Raw genomic sequence first — 15519 nt, 5'->3', positions numbered from 1 at the left:
CTCTGTTCTAACCACCAAACCACCACAGAAGGAGAATGACTAGAGTGACTGAATATATGACCCTCTCCCCTTCCCAATTCGATATGAACAACAGTAATCAGGTTCATGACGAGATAGACTCTAATGGAATATGGAAAGGAAAGCGGGCTTGGCCTAAAGCCTAAGAAAGACATCCCTCCTCGGACATCCCCGGAGGCTGTGTTGGAGCAAGCAGGCCCAGGGTAACGGGGACGTCAGGGGACTCTCCCATACGCAAGGACGCTTGAGGGAGTTGGGGATTCCGTCATTCTCAGGGCGCACCAGTCTCTAGCACCCCAGACTTCCCGACTGTCAGGAAGTGACACGTCAGGGCTGGCCGCATCTGAGTGGGACCGAAGATGTTAAGGGACGGGGGAGGAGCGTGCAGGTCTGACCGAAGAAAGTGCTGCAGGAGGGAGTTTCCAAACCCACTCGGTCTTTCTCTTCTTGGAGTCAAAGCAAAGCTGGCAAACTGGTGGCCCGCAGGGTGAATTTGCCGGGAAGACCGGTGTTATCTAACCTTCCGGGCACATTACCAAATTCCATTAGCTCCCAACGTAAAAGCTCTGGGGATCTCACACAAAACCCCGCATTTTGGCCTCTCAAAACCCAGAGCATAGTGAAGCCAAAATCCCCACACAGAAGTAGTCAGGTGGAACTGGGTGGAGGCGGTCTCTTTTAGGGGGCACGTGGTCCCCACCTGCCCACCCCTCTCTACTGCTCGAGAACAATGAGGCTGGACGCCAGGTGTCATTTATCCACTCGCTCGTGGGGTCCTTTTTCTTTAGTAGTGACCTAAACTGCGGGCCGTGTTTCAGAGAGCGCAGGGTGGGGGGAGCCAGGGAAGTGAAGAAGATTCCTGTCGTTCAGCATGCAAACAAGATGCTCCTGCGTGGACACACTCGGCCGGCTTCACCCATTCCCACGACCAGCAGGGTCCCTGTAGGCACTCACATTTCTTACCTCTACTTTCAAGAATGTCAAAACCGTCACCTGGTTACCACATGGTGCCTTTCCCCAGCAGACCCCAGTGTCAGTCACCGGTGGCCGGGGGGGGGAACTGAAAGCAGCTCTCCAGGAAGGAGCGTGAATCCCCCAAGGGAGAAAATGAAAATGTGTCGGGAGGAAGGGCTGCTGCCGTGGCCGCTGGCCGGTGGCCGGCTACGTGGCCACGCGCTGTCCTGAGATCCCGCGACTGCCCTCCGCTGCGGAACAGGCTAATGAGGAAACGTGGCTGAAGCGAGATAAAAGGTCTGAAGAGCAAGCGTGGGCAAATAAACCCAGCCCAGCCTCTTCCAGGAATGTGGGCTTGGGACTCAGTCACCAATTCTACCACCGCTGGTGGGATCCGCACGTTTGGGCAGGTTCCGCACTGCACAACCCTGGGGGAGGGTACGGCACACACAACGCAGACCTCGCAGTTACATACGTTTATTGTAACAACGTTCCGGCAGACGGTAGTTGGTGTCTTGTTCCAACAGAATCAATATATTCTTACAATTTTCTGACATATAGAGGCGACGTGTTCTGAGGACAGGCACCAATTTCTGGCACACATGAAGCTGCCACATAGCAGCAACTGTGGACCCTGGGTTGGCTGAGGTGAGCCACTTCAGTTGTTCCTCCCAAGTTCATGTCTACCAAGAACTCCTAGCTCTAGAATACATGCACTTCCCAGTATGGCTCAGTAAACTTACTACCTACGCTCCAGCCTCCACATTCACAGTTGGGAGTCTGGGCAAAGTGCCTGCCAGGACGAATGGAGTTTGCACAGACACGAGAATGCCTGCACGTGGCACTTCCTGCGCAAAGGGGCACAGTGCTCAATGTTCCAGCCCGGGGGACCCGCATGGGGAACAGGAAGGGAAACACTGCACTGCGGGTTCCCGACACCGAGGACATGTTTAATCAAGCGGCCCTTCAGAGCAGATCCCAGGACACATGGCCCCATTCCGCTCCCTAAGTCTCGATTTCGGGGTCATCAGACCAGGGGGTGACAAGGACAGTTCACAGGCAATAGATCGTCCATTAAAAACCCCCCGTCTCACAGAGTACACCTTTTTGTGATGGGCTTCTCACCTCCAACATGCGGGACCGTCGGATTGTGATGTGGGTGACGTGGGGAGAGGCTGAGCTGGTTTCCACGAGCCCCAGTTTCTCCTTCTCCTTGGTAACCATGTTTCGGAACAGGAGAACTCTCTGAAATGAGCAAAGGTGAGACCGGGAACTGGGTCAACAACGGATGATTCCCTAAAGACACGCTGTACAGGACTAACGAAACAAGTCACGCGAGAGGCCACCACAACGGGACGCTCTGATAGATGCTACGGGTCAGAAGTGTCTGGGGAGAACAGGAGACGTTCCCAAAAACAACCTTGGGAATTAGAAATCTAGCTGAGTACATGCCAAGGAAGAAAGGCCCCAGAAAGAGTGGTCTGGCTGCAGCCACAGTCCGGTTAAAAATAGTCTGGAAGCCGGGATGCCTGGGTGGCTCATTCAGTTAAGCATCCGACTTCGGCTTGGGTCATGATCTCACAGTTCATGGGTTTGAGCCGCACAATGGGCTCTGCACAGTGTGGAGTGTTTTTGGGAGTCTCTCTCTCTCTCTCTGCCTCTCCACCACTCGTGCTATCTCTCTCTCAAAAATAAATAAGCTTTAAAAAAAATGGGGTGCCTGGCTGGCTCAGTCGGTTGGGCGTCCAACTTCAGCTCAGGTCATGATCTCGTGGTCCATGAGCTCGAGCCCTGTATCAGGCTCTGTGCTGACAGCTCAGAGGCTGGAGCCTGCTTCCGATTCTGTGTCTCCCTCTCTCTGACCCTCCCCCGCTCACACTCTGTCTCACTCTCTCTCTCAAAAATAAATAAACATTAAAAAAAATAAAAAACAAAACAAAACAAAACAATGGTCTCAGAGAAAATCATTCTCATTCAGTCCATAAGCCACTGTAAAAACCTGGTGGTAGAACAGGTTACAGAGGCTGCTTTATATACCTATGCCTGCTTTAAAGGAAATCAACGTTAGGAGTTAAAAAAGAGAAACATTTCAAAGATAATTTTTTTCACTGTCAGAAATTTCAAAAAATGATCCCACAGAATAAAGGTCCTTCCCCCCCCCCCCCCACCCCCGCCGGTAATATTTCTCAGTTACTGTTAGAGAAGAACCCTCTCTCCCATGGTCAAGATTCTGATAAGCCCCTTTCAGGAGAGCACAACCCTTGGCCCCATCCTGGGGTTGAGAATTACTGCTGTAAAAGCACTCTGATAATGTCTGCTGAATGAAGAAATAAACCCAATCACTGCTGATTTTGTTTAAAAATGGGAATCCCCTCAAATGTCAAAGGATTTGTTAAATACAAATAAGAACAGTCAGAATGGTTAACAACAACGATGGAAACAAGAGCTAACTATATACAGGAGAGGCTAGTGTGTTTACGTTTGATCATTTCATTGACTACGAAGTTAACACACGGCTGCAGCAGGAAAAGTGATTGCCAACGGCTTCCCGAGGAGGAGGAGGAATGTATCTGGCAGAGGGGTTACTTCTCAGGGGAGCCGCTTGAGGTGGCTGGTTCACCAGCCTAGAAACAAGGACTGAAGTGCTCTGGATAGTATCAGGGTTCCGGGACAACATGGAAAGGAAGGATAGACGGAGCCACAGTGAGGGAGGCTGTGACGGGGACGAAGGGCACTGGCATGTGTCTCGTCTGTGCAGGGGGAGTTGAGACTTCCAGAACAGGTCTTTAACTTGTGTGGGGCCGTGAGGCACGACTGTTTGCTCTCACCCCAAATCTTTAGCATGACCTGAACACGAGGCAGAAGAAAAGCTTCCCAGGGCACCTGGGTGGCTCGGTCGGTTAAGCATCTGACTCTTGACTTAACCTCAGATCATGACCTTGTGGTCGGGCCCTGAGCTGACAGTGTGGAGCCTGCGCGGGATCTTCTCTTTCCGTCTCCGTCTGCCCCTCCCTCCACTCGTATGTGTGTGCCTCTCTCTCGCTCAAAATGAACAAATAATCATTTTAAAAAAATTTTAAAAGAAGAGTTTCCCACCTGGGTTAATCCCATATGGGGCAGAGACTGCCCACACAGAACTAAAAGTGCAGAGGTGGCCGTGAGAATGGCAGGAGTCAAGGAAAGACTGTGTGGGGCTCTGGTCTCCACGGGGCATGAAGGGGGTTTGGGGCAACGGTACGCAGCTCTCGATGGTATGAGAGGCCTCACGACGGCAGCAGACATCTGAGAAAGGGTCCTTGTCTCCATTTTGCAGATGAAGACACTGACTCACCCAAGGTCACACAGCTGGTGGACACAGGGGCCACAGTCAAACCCGGGACTCACACACGGGCCACCACACCACAGAGCCACTGCCCACCCCGTGTGGCACCAGGCCTTCCAGGCCAGAACAAAAGAGAAGGTCTCAAATCCCAGTCCGAGGATGCACTGCACGTAAAAGCGTAAAAGCAATGTAAGAGAGTGCAGAGAAGAAAGTGCTGCGTGTGTGAACGAGGCCGAGCCGAGGCCTTTACAAACTTTGAGAGAAGCAGGAACAGCTTTGTGGGCCACCCACATGAATGAGATCAAGAACAGGGAGAGTTCTGGCGTTTAGGGCAGACGCCATAATGACAGGCGCAAGATTGCGGGCAGGCCTGGAGAGACTATAACCCCCCTGTGCGCTCTGGCAAGAACATGCCAGCAAGAGAGGGCAGTACATGCCCCCCAGGAGGGGACAGTGCCTCGCTGCTATGACATACTGAGCGTCAGATGCCCTCCTGTACCTGCTGGGGCCATAAAAGGGTCAGGACAGGTGCCAGGGGATTGGGAAGGGTCCCCATGAGAGGAGAAAAAGTTCCTGAACCAAGGACAAAAAGCTTGGATGGCAATCTTAAGCACAATTCCCCAATTCCCAAAGAAAAAACACACAGTGAGGATTAGATTATAGCCTGGTCCCCAAGACATGCCAACTAATCTCAGAAGTTCTCAGGCTTCTTGTCCTCAGTACCCCCAGACTCAGTAATGACTTTCACGGCACTCCTAGGTCAAAAGAAATACTTACAGTGCCATCTACGAGGTAGCGAGGGTCCTAGCCACTCGGTAAGTATTTATGTGCTAAGAGCTTCGTATTTTAAAAATACATGCACGTTGAAACGAAAACTGAGTTTTGTTTTTAAAACCCAGCGTAGTGGCATCCTCGAAAGGAGCGTTGAAATCGTGAGCTCGGGCTGGTGCTCCACATGGTGTCCAAAGGATCTCACTGTGCTCTTCTCAAAAACCTAAAATGCCCTGTGACAACCCAGGGTCACCCCAGCAGAGCGCCTGTGACCTGCAGACACATGGAGCGGCAATCCCAGACTACAAGGGATGGGAATGCTATGGTCCAGGGCTGACCTCACGGACATGCGGGGCCAGGGCAGGGTGCTGCGTTTTCAGTTAGACTGCCCCAAACTGGACGAGGCCCAGGGGATGGGCGGCTGGAAGCCACTTCCCCAAGGAGTAGCTGGGGGGAGGGGAAGGATGCTACCTGTGGCACAGAGAAGACCAGAAAGCAAACGAGAGTTGTCTGCACATCTCAGAAGATTTGGAGATTCCACTTAGAGTGGCTGTTCAAGGACCAGAGAGTAAGTTACACAGAAGTAAATCAGGTTAAGGTGAGGAAGACCGTCCCATCACTGGGAAGAGTAAAGCAATACAACGGATGGCTTTGCAAGGCTCCTGGCCTTCTACCTGAGGCAAGGTCAGGTGTATTGTCGGAGGCCTCCCACCCCAGACGGAGGCGTTTAGCTAAGTAATCCCCACAAGTTCCCTTCATTTCTAAGAGGCTCTGCTATCAAGTGCAATAAGAATTTAAACAGCCACATCCGTTTGCAAATCACTACCTGAGGGTAAAGAACAGCAACTACGAGTATTAACATCAAGGTCAAAACAATATCAAAGAGCAGCGAGGAATATGTATCTCTGAAAACTAAGGTTCAATGTACAAAAAATGTGACTTAGGCTCTTTTCTAAAAATGTCTTTTGTCCAAAAAGAAAAAACAAAGGGAGGGGCGCCTGGGTGGCTCCATGTGTTGAGCGTCTGACTCTCTCGTCTCAAGTCATGGTCTTGCAGTTCATGGGTTCGAGCCCCGGGTTGGGCTCTGCGCTGACAGCGCGGGGCCTGCTTGGAATCCTCTCTCTCCCTCTCTCTCTGCTCCTCTCCTACTTGTGCTCTCTCTCAAAATAAATAAACTTAAAAAAAAAAGAAAGAGAAAAAGAAAAAGGAAACGAAAGAGAGGCACACGAAGACCGTAAGAGTCTCTTCTGAAGGAGCACAGTTATCATTGTGGGTTCCAGCAGACATTTCTGGAGTGTTCACTACAGACCAGGGACACGGGCAGCACCTTCCCTCATTTCCTGACACTCTGGCCACCGTACCTGACCCTTTCTGAGACTCTCATGTCTCTGGGGTCCGGGACACCACGCTGCTGGTTTCCCTCCTCTGATGAGTCCTCTCCTCATGCTGGCCCTCTTAACAACAGGCCCCTTGGTTGTCTGACTCCGCCCGGTTCCCTGACCACCCTGTCCGTGGCCATGGATGCAGTCAGATTTGGGCGCTGTCCACGTCCAGTGTCTCTCTCCAGCCCCACTGTCCGATGGCCTCGAGGAGTGGCGGACACCGCACGCCTGTGCCGCCTGTTCAAAGCTGACCTCCTCTAGCCCGCGCCCCTCCCTACCCCAGGGAATGACTCCCCCAAGCGCCCAGGAGCCCAAGCCAGAAGCCCGCCCACCACCTGAATCCCTCCTTTCCTTCTCTGAATGTCTTTGTTCTGACCCTATCGTCTCTCCACTCCCAATAACACCTCTGCCTCTAGCTGGTCTTCCGCCCCATGGCCAGAAGGAACCTTCTAAAGCGTAGCTCTGACCAGGGGCCCCCGAAGCTGATAACGCTCCAACGGCTCTGGCCAAAATGCAAGCTCCTGCCCTTGGTCTGCAGGGTCCTTCCAGCTCCAACCCCTACAAACCCGCTCAGCTTCCTGGCTCTCCTTCATATCCTCCGCAGCCAGACCGTACGTCGGGCCCTCCATTAGCACCGTATTCTCAACCCCCCGGGCCTTTAACCACTGGAAGCTTCTCCTGACTCCCTTCCCCCTGTTGCCAGCTGGGCCTGGCCCCCTTGTCTGGACTCCCCCAGCACCCATCCCTGTGACATGCCCCCCACCTGCTAGAACTGCCAGTGCATACTTTCTGCAGCTTCTGTACTCGGCTTAATACCTGATGTAGACGGAGACCCACTGTCCGCGCACATTTGCGGAGTGAACGAGCTTGTTTCTTTCTTTCCAACTGCTACAGCAAAGGGGGCGAGTCGGGTGCCATGCGGCGGGGCACAAAGATGCATAGGGGCCCGGCTCTGAGAGCAACTCACGTTTTTGTGGGGAACGACATGAGGGACGTACTGCAGGATCAGCTGCGCCCGCCTTCTGTCCTTGTCCAGTTCTTGGAAGAGCACGCTAGGTTTGAGGTCCCTGCAGAAGAAAGGCACGGGTTTGGGGTTATCATAGGACAGCAGCTCTCTAGCGCAGGGGCGGCCAGCTCCAGCTTGCTGCCGTTTCTGTAAGCAAGGTTTCGGCGGAACACGGCCACATCCGTCCACCGCGTACCGTCACTGGCCACCTTCTCGCCACAATGGCACACTGAGGCTCTTGCAAAGGAGAGCCTCTGGCTGCAAAGCCTAAAATACCTACTCTCTGCTCCGCCAGACCCCACTCTAGTGCCACAACGTAAGAGCCAACGTGTCATTTATAAAAAATGGCAGACATCTTGGGACACCTGGGTGGCTTCGTCGGTTAAGCTCGATCTCGGCTCGGGTCACGATCTCACGGTTCATGAGTTCGAACCTTGAGACAGGCTCTGTGCTTACAGCACAGAGCCTGCTTGGGATCCTGCCTCGCCCTCTCTTTGCCCCTCCCCTGCTTGCTCTCTCTCTTAAAATACACAAACTAAAAAAAAACCAAAACCAAAACAAAACTGCAGACATCTTACACTTAGTTGTAAGTGGATCTCCCCACCCTACCCCCAAAAGGCCAGCTGTAGTTTTCATCCTGCTCGTTCTGTTGATAAAAACCACCACTGAACTCTCATAACCTGCTGCTCAGTTCAGCTACAAGAAGTTTCTTCCCATTTGCTAACCATGCCCTGGCTTTGTCACCATTACTGAGCCCTGACCACCCTCAGGGTGAGCACGTCCTCACAGGCACCAACCGCTGGGCGGTCTGTCCTCCCAGGGGGACAGAGGATGAGGGAGCGATGAAGACCCTTTGGCCCCAGAGCACGAGTCCGGCCGCCTGACGGAGGGGAGCCTGGCCCCCACAAACCCGCTCGCCCGGCCCTGCTCCTCACTTTCGCAGCCAGTGGTCCTCGGGGGCAAAGCGCCGCCGGCAGTCCCTCTCGTACAGCACCATCAGCCAGCCGTGGACAGAATGGAACAGCTCCAAGGTGTCCCCCTTGGCGTTCTCTGTGGGTCAAAGAAACGGGAGAGCTGCAAACACAGAGCTGGTCAGGGCTGGCAAGGAGCCAAGAGGATGGCGCCTTGTCTCTGCACGTCACCAGCCCCCACCAAGGTCTCTGTCTCCCTCACTCTATAGAGTCCACGTGGAATCGACAGAATAAAAGGCGCCCCGGGTACGTTCTGTTTGCAGGACCCTAGCGTCTCAGACACAATCACCACTGTCTGCCTCCCACTAGCAGCTGATCCAAAGGACCTTTTTAATCTAAGGAGCTTTGTACCAAGCAAACTGGAAGCACTTCAGGAGGTGAGCTCTGACTTGGAGCGTGCCCTGACACATGTTCTCTTTTCACGGAAATCGACTCAAAGAAGCAAAGGGAGATCCGGGGCAAAATCATCATCGTTAATAATCCTTCACACCTACACGTACTTCCTGAAGGGAGATGTAAAACTTCCACATCTGCACCTACTATCTTAAGAGGCCGCAGACAGGAGAAGTACAACTTCCAATTACGTGAATAAACGTGCCTGTGCAATTGGTTGTGATGGGCGATAAAGCTAGGCATCAGCTGATGTTCCAGACCGTGGCCTCCCCGCGTGCAGCACGACGGCTGGCATCTTCGCCTTACCTACAATCCCATCCCAGATCATCTTAAACACAAAGGAGTTCAGGAAAGAGGAGATGGTGACCAGCTCTTCCAGTTTGAATGAAATTTGTTCTTCGTAAACTTCGATGTCGTCAAGGATCCTAAATCAGATGGAAAATTATTCACAACTTCCCACGGAGGAAAGGGGAGGAACGACGAGATGTGTACCTCTTACTAGACGAATAGAAGCTCACGAAGTAAGCTCTGATGGGTAGGATGTGCTTCAGGAGAACCCGGAGGGGAGAGCAGCTGGGGACAGAGGTGAAGCAAAAGCGACCACGTGCAGATGAGTGTGGAAGCTGGTAATGGGCATTTGAGGGATCCTTCTACTCTTCTCTCCGCTTTCTATTAATTTGAAACTGTCCATAGTGAAAAATTTAAAACCACAACAGAGAGAGGAAAACAACAATAAGCTTCTCTCTGTATTCTCCTTATTCATAAGGATCTAACTGTGACACCTTCTCCATCCATGCCTATCCATGCTTATCAAGAAATCTTGACAGAGAGTGTATGCCCACTGAGAAAAGCTGTAGAATCTTTCCCTGCATCTGCAGCAGCCATTAGTGACCGTTAGTAGGTACCTGAGAAGTGTTTATGAGGGAATGAAAAACGAATGTTTGAAAGAATGTGTGAATAAATGAATTGTTTAAGATACAGCTCTACCTGAAAATCTCCTAAGTCTGCTCCGTTCATCTTAGGGCATGACTCATTCTTGGGTCGTCTTAGACCCAGCCCTTCAGGGTGTCTTACCCTTGCCCTGGCCTCCAACTGCTCACGGAGCACCTCTCTCCGTGGTTCTTACCCAATCTGTCACCTTGTGTCCCTGATCCCCTCCCACCCAATGTCTTCTACCATGAACATAACTGCCTGACGGGGTCCATTCTCATAATTCTTTACCAACCTTTGGAAAAAGTGGAATTAAAAGAATACCAAACACACGAGTAGACACATAGGCTGAAAAAAAAAGCACTGACTGGGACTCACATCTATTAATTCCCCACTCTGAGCCAGGCACTGCACTGAGAACTTGACTTTCCTTTTCTCATGTACTCCCTATCAGATGGCTGATAACCATTTCTACTCTTTGAAGGAGGAAGCTCAGAGTGGTTAAGCAACTCGCCTAGGGTTAGTCGATAATCATGACAAGAACCGCAGCCCGCAGCCCTTCCTAAGTGTCCGGGACTGTGCTAAGCACTCTGTGTGCTTTATCTCCTGCAATCCTTACCACAGAGCCCAGAGACACGTGCTACTGTTGTTCCCGCTTGTAGGTGAGGAAGCAAAGGCTCGGAAAGGTGGAGCCCCCTTGCCCGGGGTGTCTCAGGAAGTGGCCCACCCAGGATTTGCATCCTGGCACTCTGGCTATGGAACTTTCCAGGTAACTACTAACCTAGCGAGGAAATGGTAGAGCAGTGATTTGAACCCAGCTCTGGGAGAATCCCAGAGCCCACACTCAGTGGGACTGAACCAGCTCCCCTGGAAGGATGGAACTAAGAACTGCTGAACCCCAACTATGTGCCACCTACTTTGAAAATGTTTTCTCATCTAATTTTCCTAATGACCCTGCCACACGGGTCCAGAGGATGGCGGCAATCACATCAGCAACTGCTTCCTTCCTGACACTGTCATTGGGCTTCTCCACATTCTGGAGAGGAACTCGGCCCCACAGCAGTCAACCTACGTGACGAGGTGCCGGGAGCAGTCACAGAACAGCGTCAGCATGGCCAAGAGCTGCTTGGACTCTTCGGTGTCATTGTTGAGGCACTCCGAGAAGAGCTTTAACCCTCCGTGGGGCCCCAGCTCACAGATAAACGCCCACAGTTTGGGGAGCAGGTCATCAAGGTAAGTGAGTCCTGGAAAAGGACAGAGAAACCCAAGCTTCAGGTGGGGGCACCATCTGGGTCACGGTTTCTCCTATCCGCTGGGGGAACAAAACACTCCTATTAGTGGACACTTAATGGGTGTGAAAAAAGGTGCAATTACTAAGAAAATCATTATCACCACCGAGAGTGATGATGGCAATAACAGCTACCGTTTAGTGGGTGCTTTCTATGTTCCAGACGTCATTCTAAGTACTCTGCATGCATTATCACCTTTCTACCTTGTGAAACCTAACGTTACCTCCATCTTATAAGGGAAGAAACTGAAGCCTGGAGAGGTTGAGTAATTAGCTCCAAATCACTCAGTCCAATAAGGAGCAGAGCCAAGAAGAGGAACCCAGGTCTGTCTGACTCAGCGTTTATATTTTAAATCTGGGGTCAGCAAGTTTTTTCTGGAAAGGCCTAGAGAGTCAGTACTTTCGGGCTTTGTGGGCCTGGCCTAACACCCTGTCACACTACTGAATGCTACCAGCATAGCACAAAAGCAGCCACAGACAAGATGTAAATGAATGGATGGGGCTGTGTTCCAATAAAACTTTATTTACAAAACCAAGTGGTGGGCCGCATTTGGCCCCTTTGCTGACCCCTGCTTTAAACCATCTTTCTGGCTCACCTACAATTTAGCAAAGCTTTCCGCTTTTCTACTATTCTACCTTTGTTAAAAATGGGAAAGCAATTAACGACTGTAGCAGAGATCCTGTGAAGTGTCACACAAACATTTAACCCTGGGTGGAGAAGACATTTTAGGAATGCTTCCCGATGGCTACAAGGCATCAGACACACAGGCTACGTCACTATCACATTTTAAGTCTATTAGTGCAGCTACTGACTCAGAGAGTCTGGCTCTGAAAGTCCATGCGTCCCTGAAACTACAGTAGGGCGTGTACCTCAAATTATTCCTCATTTTTCACTTTCTGCCGGAGTCCTTATAACCCCCCTCATTTTACAGGGCACTCTGAATTACTCGGTTCTGGACAAAGAACCGCTTCGGGAAGGTATACCCGCCTGGAGGAGGAGGACGATGACAGACTCAATGAGTGCTGCTCTGTGCTTAGACCAGGGTGGCCTGAAGGAACCAGAGAGGAGTGGCCACTTACTACTCCTGAAGGCTGGAGCTCACACTTTCCAAGGGGCAGGACGAGATTACGGAACGCAGACCCCTCAGAATTTAAGAGGAGGTGGAGACAGAGACGGAGTGAGCAGCCGCACTGCGGGGACCACAAATACACTCCCACGGGACGAGAAGGGAAGAGCAACTGCTCTCACATCATGTGAATGGCCCTCACGGCGGGGACGAACATGCTCGTTCCCGGCCTCAGACGCGGCTTCAACAAGGGCTGCGTCCGGCGCGACTCCGACGGCAACGAAGACGCAGGGCCCTGGGGAGCCGGGCCACAGGGCAGCACGTGGCACGCGAGGAGCGGGAGCAAAGCGCGTGGTCTCCCACACTCTGCTTCGCGTGTCGCTAAACAAACAGACCCAATACTCTACCGACGCTTTACGCTAGTTTATCTCCTCCTTAAAAGGATACGTTTTCAAGTCAGCCAAGAGAACTTCTGGGTTCTCTCACTGGGACGAGGAGGGATGCCTGAATTTGTGGTCGCCTCAAAAAGCTGAACGCTCACCTCAAAATCACGTCACTCGATACGCTTCTTAAGCCCTCACACTGGGTGCTGGGGCCCTGGGCTCGGTCCGGGCCCCTTTTCGTCTGCTTTTACCCTCCCCCGAGGGAACCTGCCCCGGGCCCAGGGCTTTACACAGCACGCCTCTGCTCGCGCCCCCGCGCGGTCCACTGGCGTGCCTGCCTGGCACCTCGCTCTCCTCACGGCCAGGCAGGACTCTGTTCCCCCAGCCTCCCTCCCAGCGGGCTTCTCCAGCTCTGCAAATGCACCACCATCCACAGGCTGTGGGGGCCAACAACCCGGCCTCATCTTGGAAGCCTCTAGCCTTCACTCCCCCAAATCCAACTGTACCGTAGGACCTGCAGACACGACTTCTAAAACACGCCCAGGTGCCCCTGCTTTCAACCCCGCCACCACGCCAGGCCTGTGTTGTCCAAGCGGGAACCACGCTGCCCCCGAGGAGGCCTCTGAGAGTGTCTGGAGACGGGCAGCGTTGGCACGAACGGGGAGGGGAAGCGCCACGGGCATCTGTGATGGTTGGGCCGCTCAACATCCTACAAAGGACAAGACGGCTTCCACCGCCAAGAACTGTCGGGCCCAAAACGCCAGCAGTGCCGCGGCCGGGAAACCCTGCTCCAGTCCAAGCCCACGCTGTCTCATGACATCCATGGTCACAGTGCCCGTCATGACGGGCGCTACATTCTTCCCGTGCCTACAGCTCATCTCCTCATTCTTAGAATCCCTCGGGGAAGAGACCCCGACTGTCTCAGTCACCTCTTTATCCTCAGCCTGGCACACATAGGTGCTCTATCAATACGTGAAGATGAGTAAGTGTGAAAGAGAGAGGCAGTGGCAATTTATGATGTAAAAAAAGGTACAACGAAACAGAAAAGTTCCATATCCTTTACGTAGTCAACGGCTTTACGGCTCACAGACTTCCTGTCCTCGTAAGACCAATTCCTACGAGCAAGTCCTGCGAGGCAGTGGAAAGCCCCCAGTACCCACACTCTTGTGTTCACAGGGGCGGGGTGAGGGGGGCGGGGCGCAGAACTTTCTTCCTTGCTCAGCTAAGAAGGAAAATGCTGGGCAGAGACCCATGTGATGAAGATATTATGCGGCCGATAAAAATGACACTTTGGAAGAACCGCTGACCGGGATAAAATGCTTCTAAAATGATTAATGGAAAGGGCACAACTACGTATTTCAGTCTAAATATATACATACGTGTAGCACACTCAGGCACAGGTGGTTATCTTTGGAAAATGGGATTAAATATGGTCTAGGTTTTCTTTCTTTTCTTTTTTTTTTTTCTAGTTTTCTATTCAGAAAAACAGTAACTTTTGAAAGCAAATGGCACTCCGTAATGAAACCAAGAGCCAGGTCACAGGAGCAAGCCGGCCGCGCCAGGATGGAGGTTAGTGTGAGCCATTTAGCTGAGGTGTATCAACCTCGAAGGGGAATAGCTCAAAAACAACCTCCTCCAAAATATATTTTCTGAGCTAAGGAAGCCAGAAGAAAATCAGCTTTTTCTAAGAAAAGTCATCCCCCAGTGTTGGAGACGGAAGAAGACGCCTCAGGCCTCCCAACCTGTGAGTATCTGCAGCCGGATCTGGGTCAGGGTCGTCAGCGAGGTCTGGTAGAGGACGCAGATGTTGCAGACCTTCTGGACCTCCGCAGAGTCCACACGCTTACCCCCAACAGGCCTGAGAATATTCCGAACTGATGCGGACTTCTGAAACGCGCGCTTCAGGAGGTCTGGCATGGAGAGGAGAAGGAACGTGTGAGCAGACGCTCAGCCATCTGCCCAGTTTCACTCTGTAAAGAGCATTTCGATAACGTGCCTCCTTTATGGCCAGGGCCGGACAGTGGGGCCACTGCTCTGACTCAAGTTATCTCTCTGGGATAAATTAGAAAAGCATTAACCACAGGCTTTTAGGTGGAACCCAAAGACCTCTTCAGAACATCAGAAGATGTTCCAGAACAAGCCAGGCACGTTCGACTCCTACAGGGGATTCCTTTACTTTGCCACCGGACTTCAGAACCCACAAGGGTAAAAATTCGACCGTACTAGGGGATGATGGGTGAAGGCGGGTGGCCTGGTTGATTCCCAGTTCTCTGTACTTTCAGAGGGGAGCAGCATCAACCTCGAGCACTGATACTTGCTTTGGGTTGTGCTCGAAGGTTAGTTTTAAACCTTCTCCCTTACACTTACATCCTGCTGAAGCGACACTGAGCCCTGCTCCCGGGCAGCTGTGACATGGGGCTCTGCACCACACTGGCTGGCAGAAGAAAAGTCACCCGGAACCTGGACATTTGCCACAGGCAGGTGGCGCCACAGAACTCGGTGTCACTGGCATTTCCCGAACTTTTCTCAGAGTGGGCAAGAAACCTTTCCACGGACCCTATGCCTGATTCCGCAGTAGGAGCAATGCCAAGGTGGCCTGGCCAGTGACCCAGTGTCCTCTGCATAAGGACCCCCACGTGGGAGACTTTTTCTATGATTAGGAACTCAGAAAGGCTCTACCTCCCTTAAGAAATGAACCTTCTGAGGCATGTGGGTGGCTCAGTCAGTTAAGCATCTGACTCTTAGTTTGGGCTCAGGTCATCATCTCGCGGTTCATGAGATGGAGCCCCACATCGGGCTCTGTGCTGACAGCGCAGAAGCCGGCTTGGGATTCTCTCTCTCCTAAAATAAATAAATAAACTTAAAAAACTGAGGGCACCTGGGTGGCTCAGTTGGATAAGTGTCTAACTCTTAGTATTGACTCAGGTTGTGATCTCACGGTCGGTGGGATCAAGTCCCGTGTTGGGCTCTGCACTGACAGTGCAGAGACTGCTTGGGATCCCCTCTCTCCCTCTCTCACTGCCCCTCCCTCGCT

General features: G+C 52.2%; 1 protein-coding gene across 8 annotated transcripts in view; it reads right to left on the bottom strand.

Annotated features, from left to right (window-relative positions):
* The window catches only part of UBE3B (ubiquitin protein ligase E3B), a 52434-nt gene that overhangs the window by 17006 nt on the left and 19909 nt on the right, over positions 1 to 15519 (bottom strand). For all 8 annotated transcript variants that reach the window (XM_042911143.1, XM_042911142.1, XM_042911145.1 and 5 more), the window contains 6 exons: positions 14228 to 14395; positions 10820 to 10991; positions 9124 to 9242; positions 8389 to 8503; positions 7415 to 7514; positions 2098 to 2217 (listed from right to left, as the gene is read on the bottom strand). In XM_042911143.1, the coding sequence (XP_042767077.1) occupies positions 2098 to 2217; positions 7415 to 7514; positions 8389 to 8503; positions 9124 to 9242; positions 10820 to 10991; positions 14228 to 14395 (794 nt within the window). The remainder of the gene's footprint in view (positions 1 to 2097; positions 2218 to 7414; positions 7515 to 8388; positions 8504 to 9123; positions 9243 to 10819; positions 10992 to 14227; positions 14396 to 15519) is intronic.

Source organism: Panthera leo, chromosome D3 (genome assembly GCF_018350215.1).
Source record: "Panthera leo isolate Ple1 chromosome D3, P.leo_Ple1_pat1.1, whole genome shotgun sequence".
Lineage (NCBI taxonomy): Eukaryota > Metazoa > Chordata > Mammalia > Carnivora > Felidae > Panthera > Panthera leo.
This window is presented reverse-complemented; position numbering and strand designations above follow the sequence as displayed.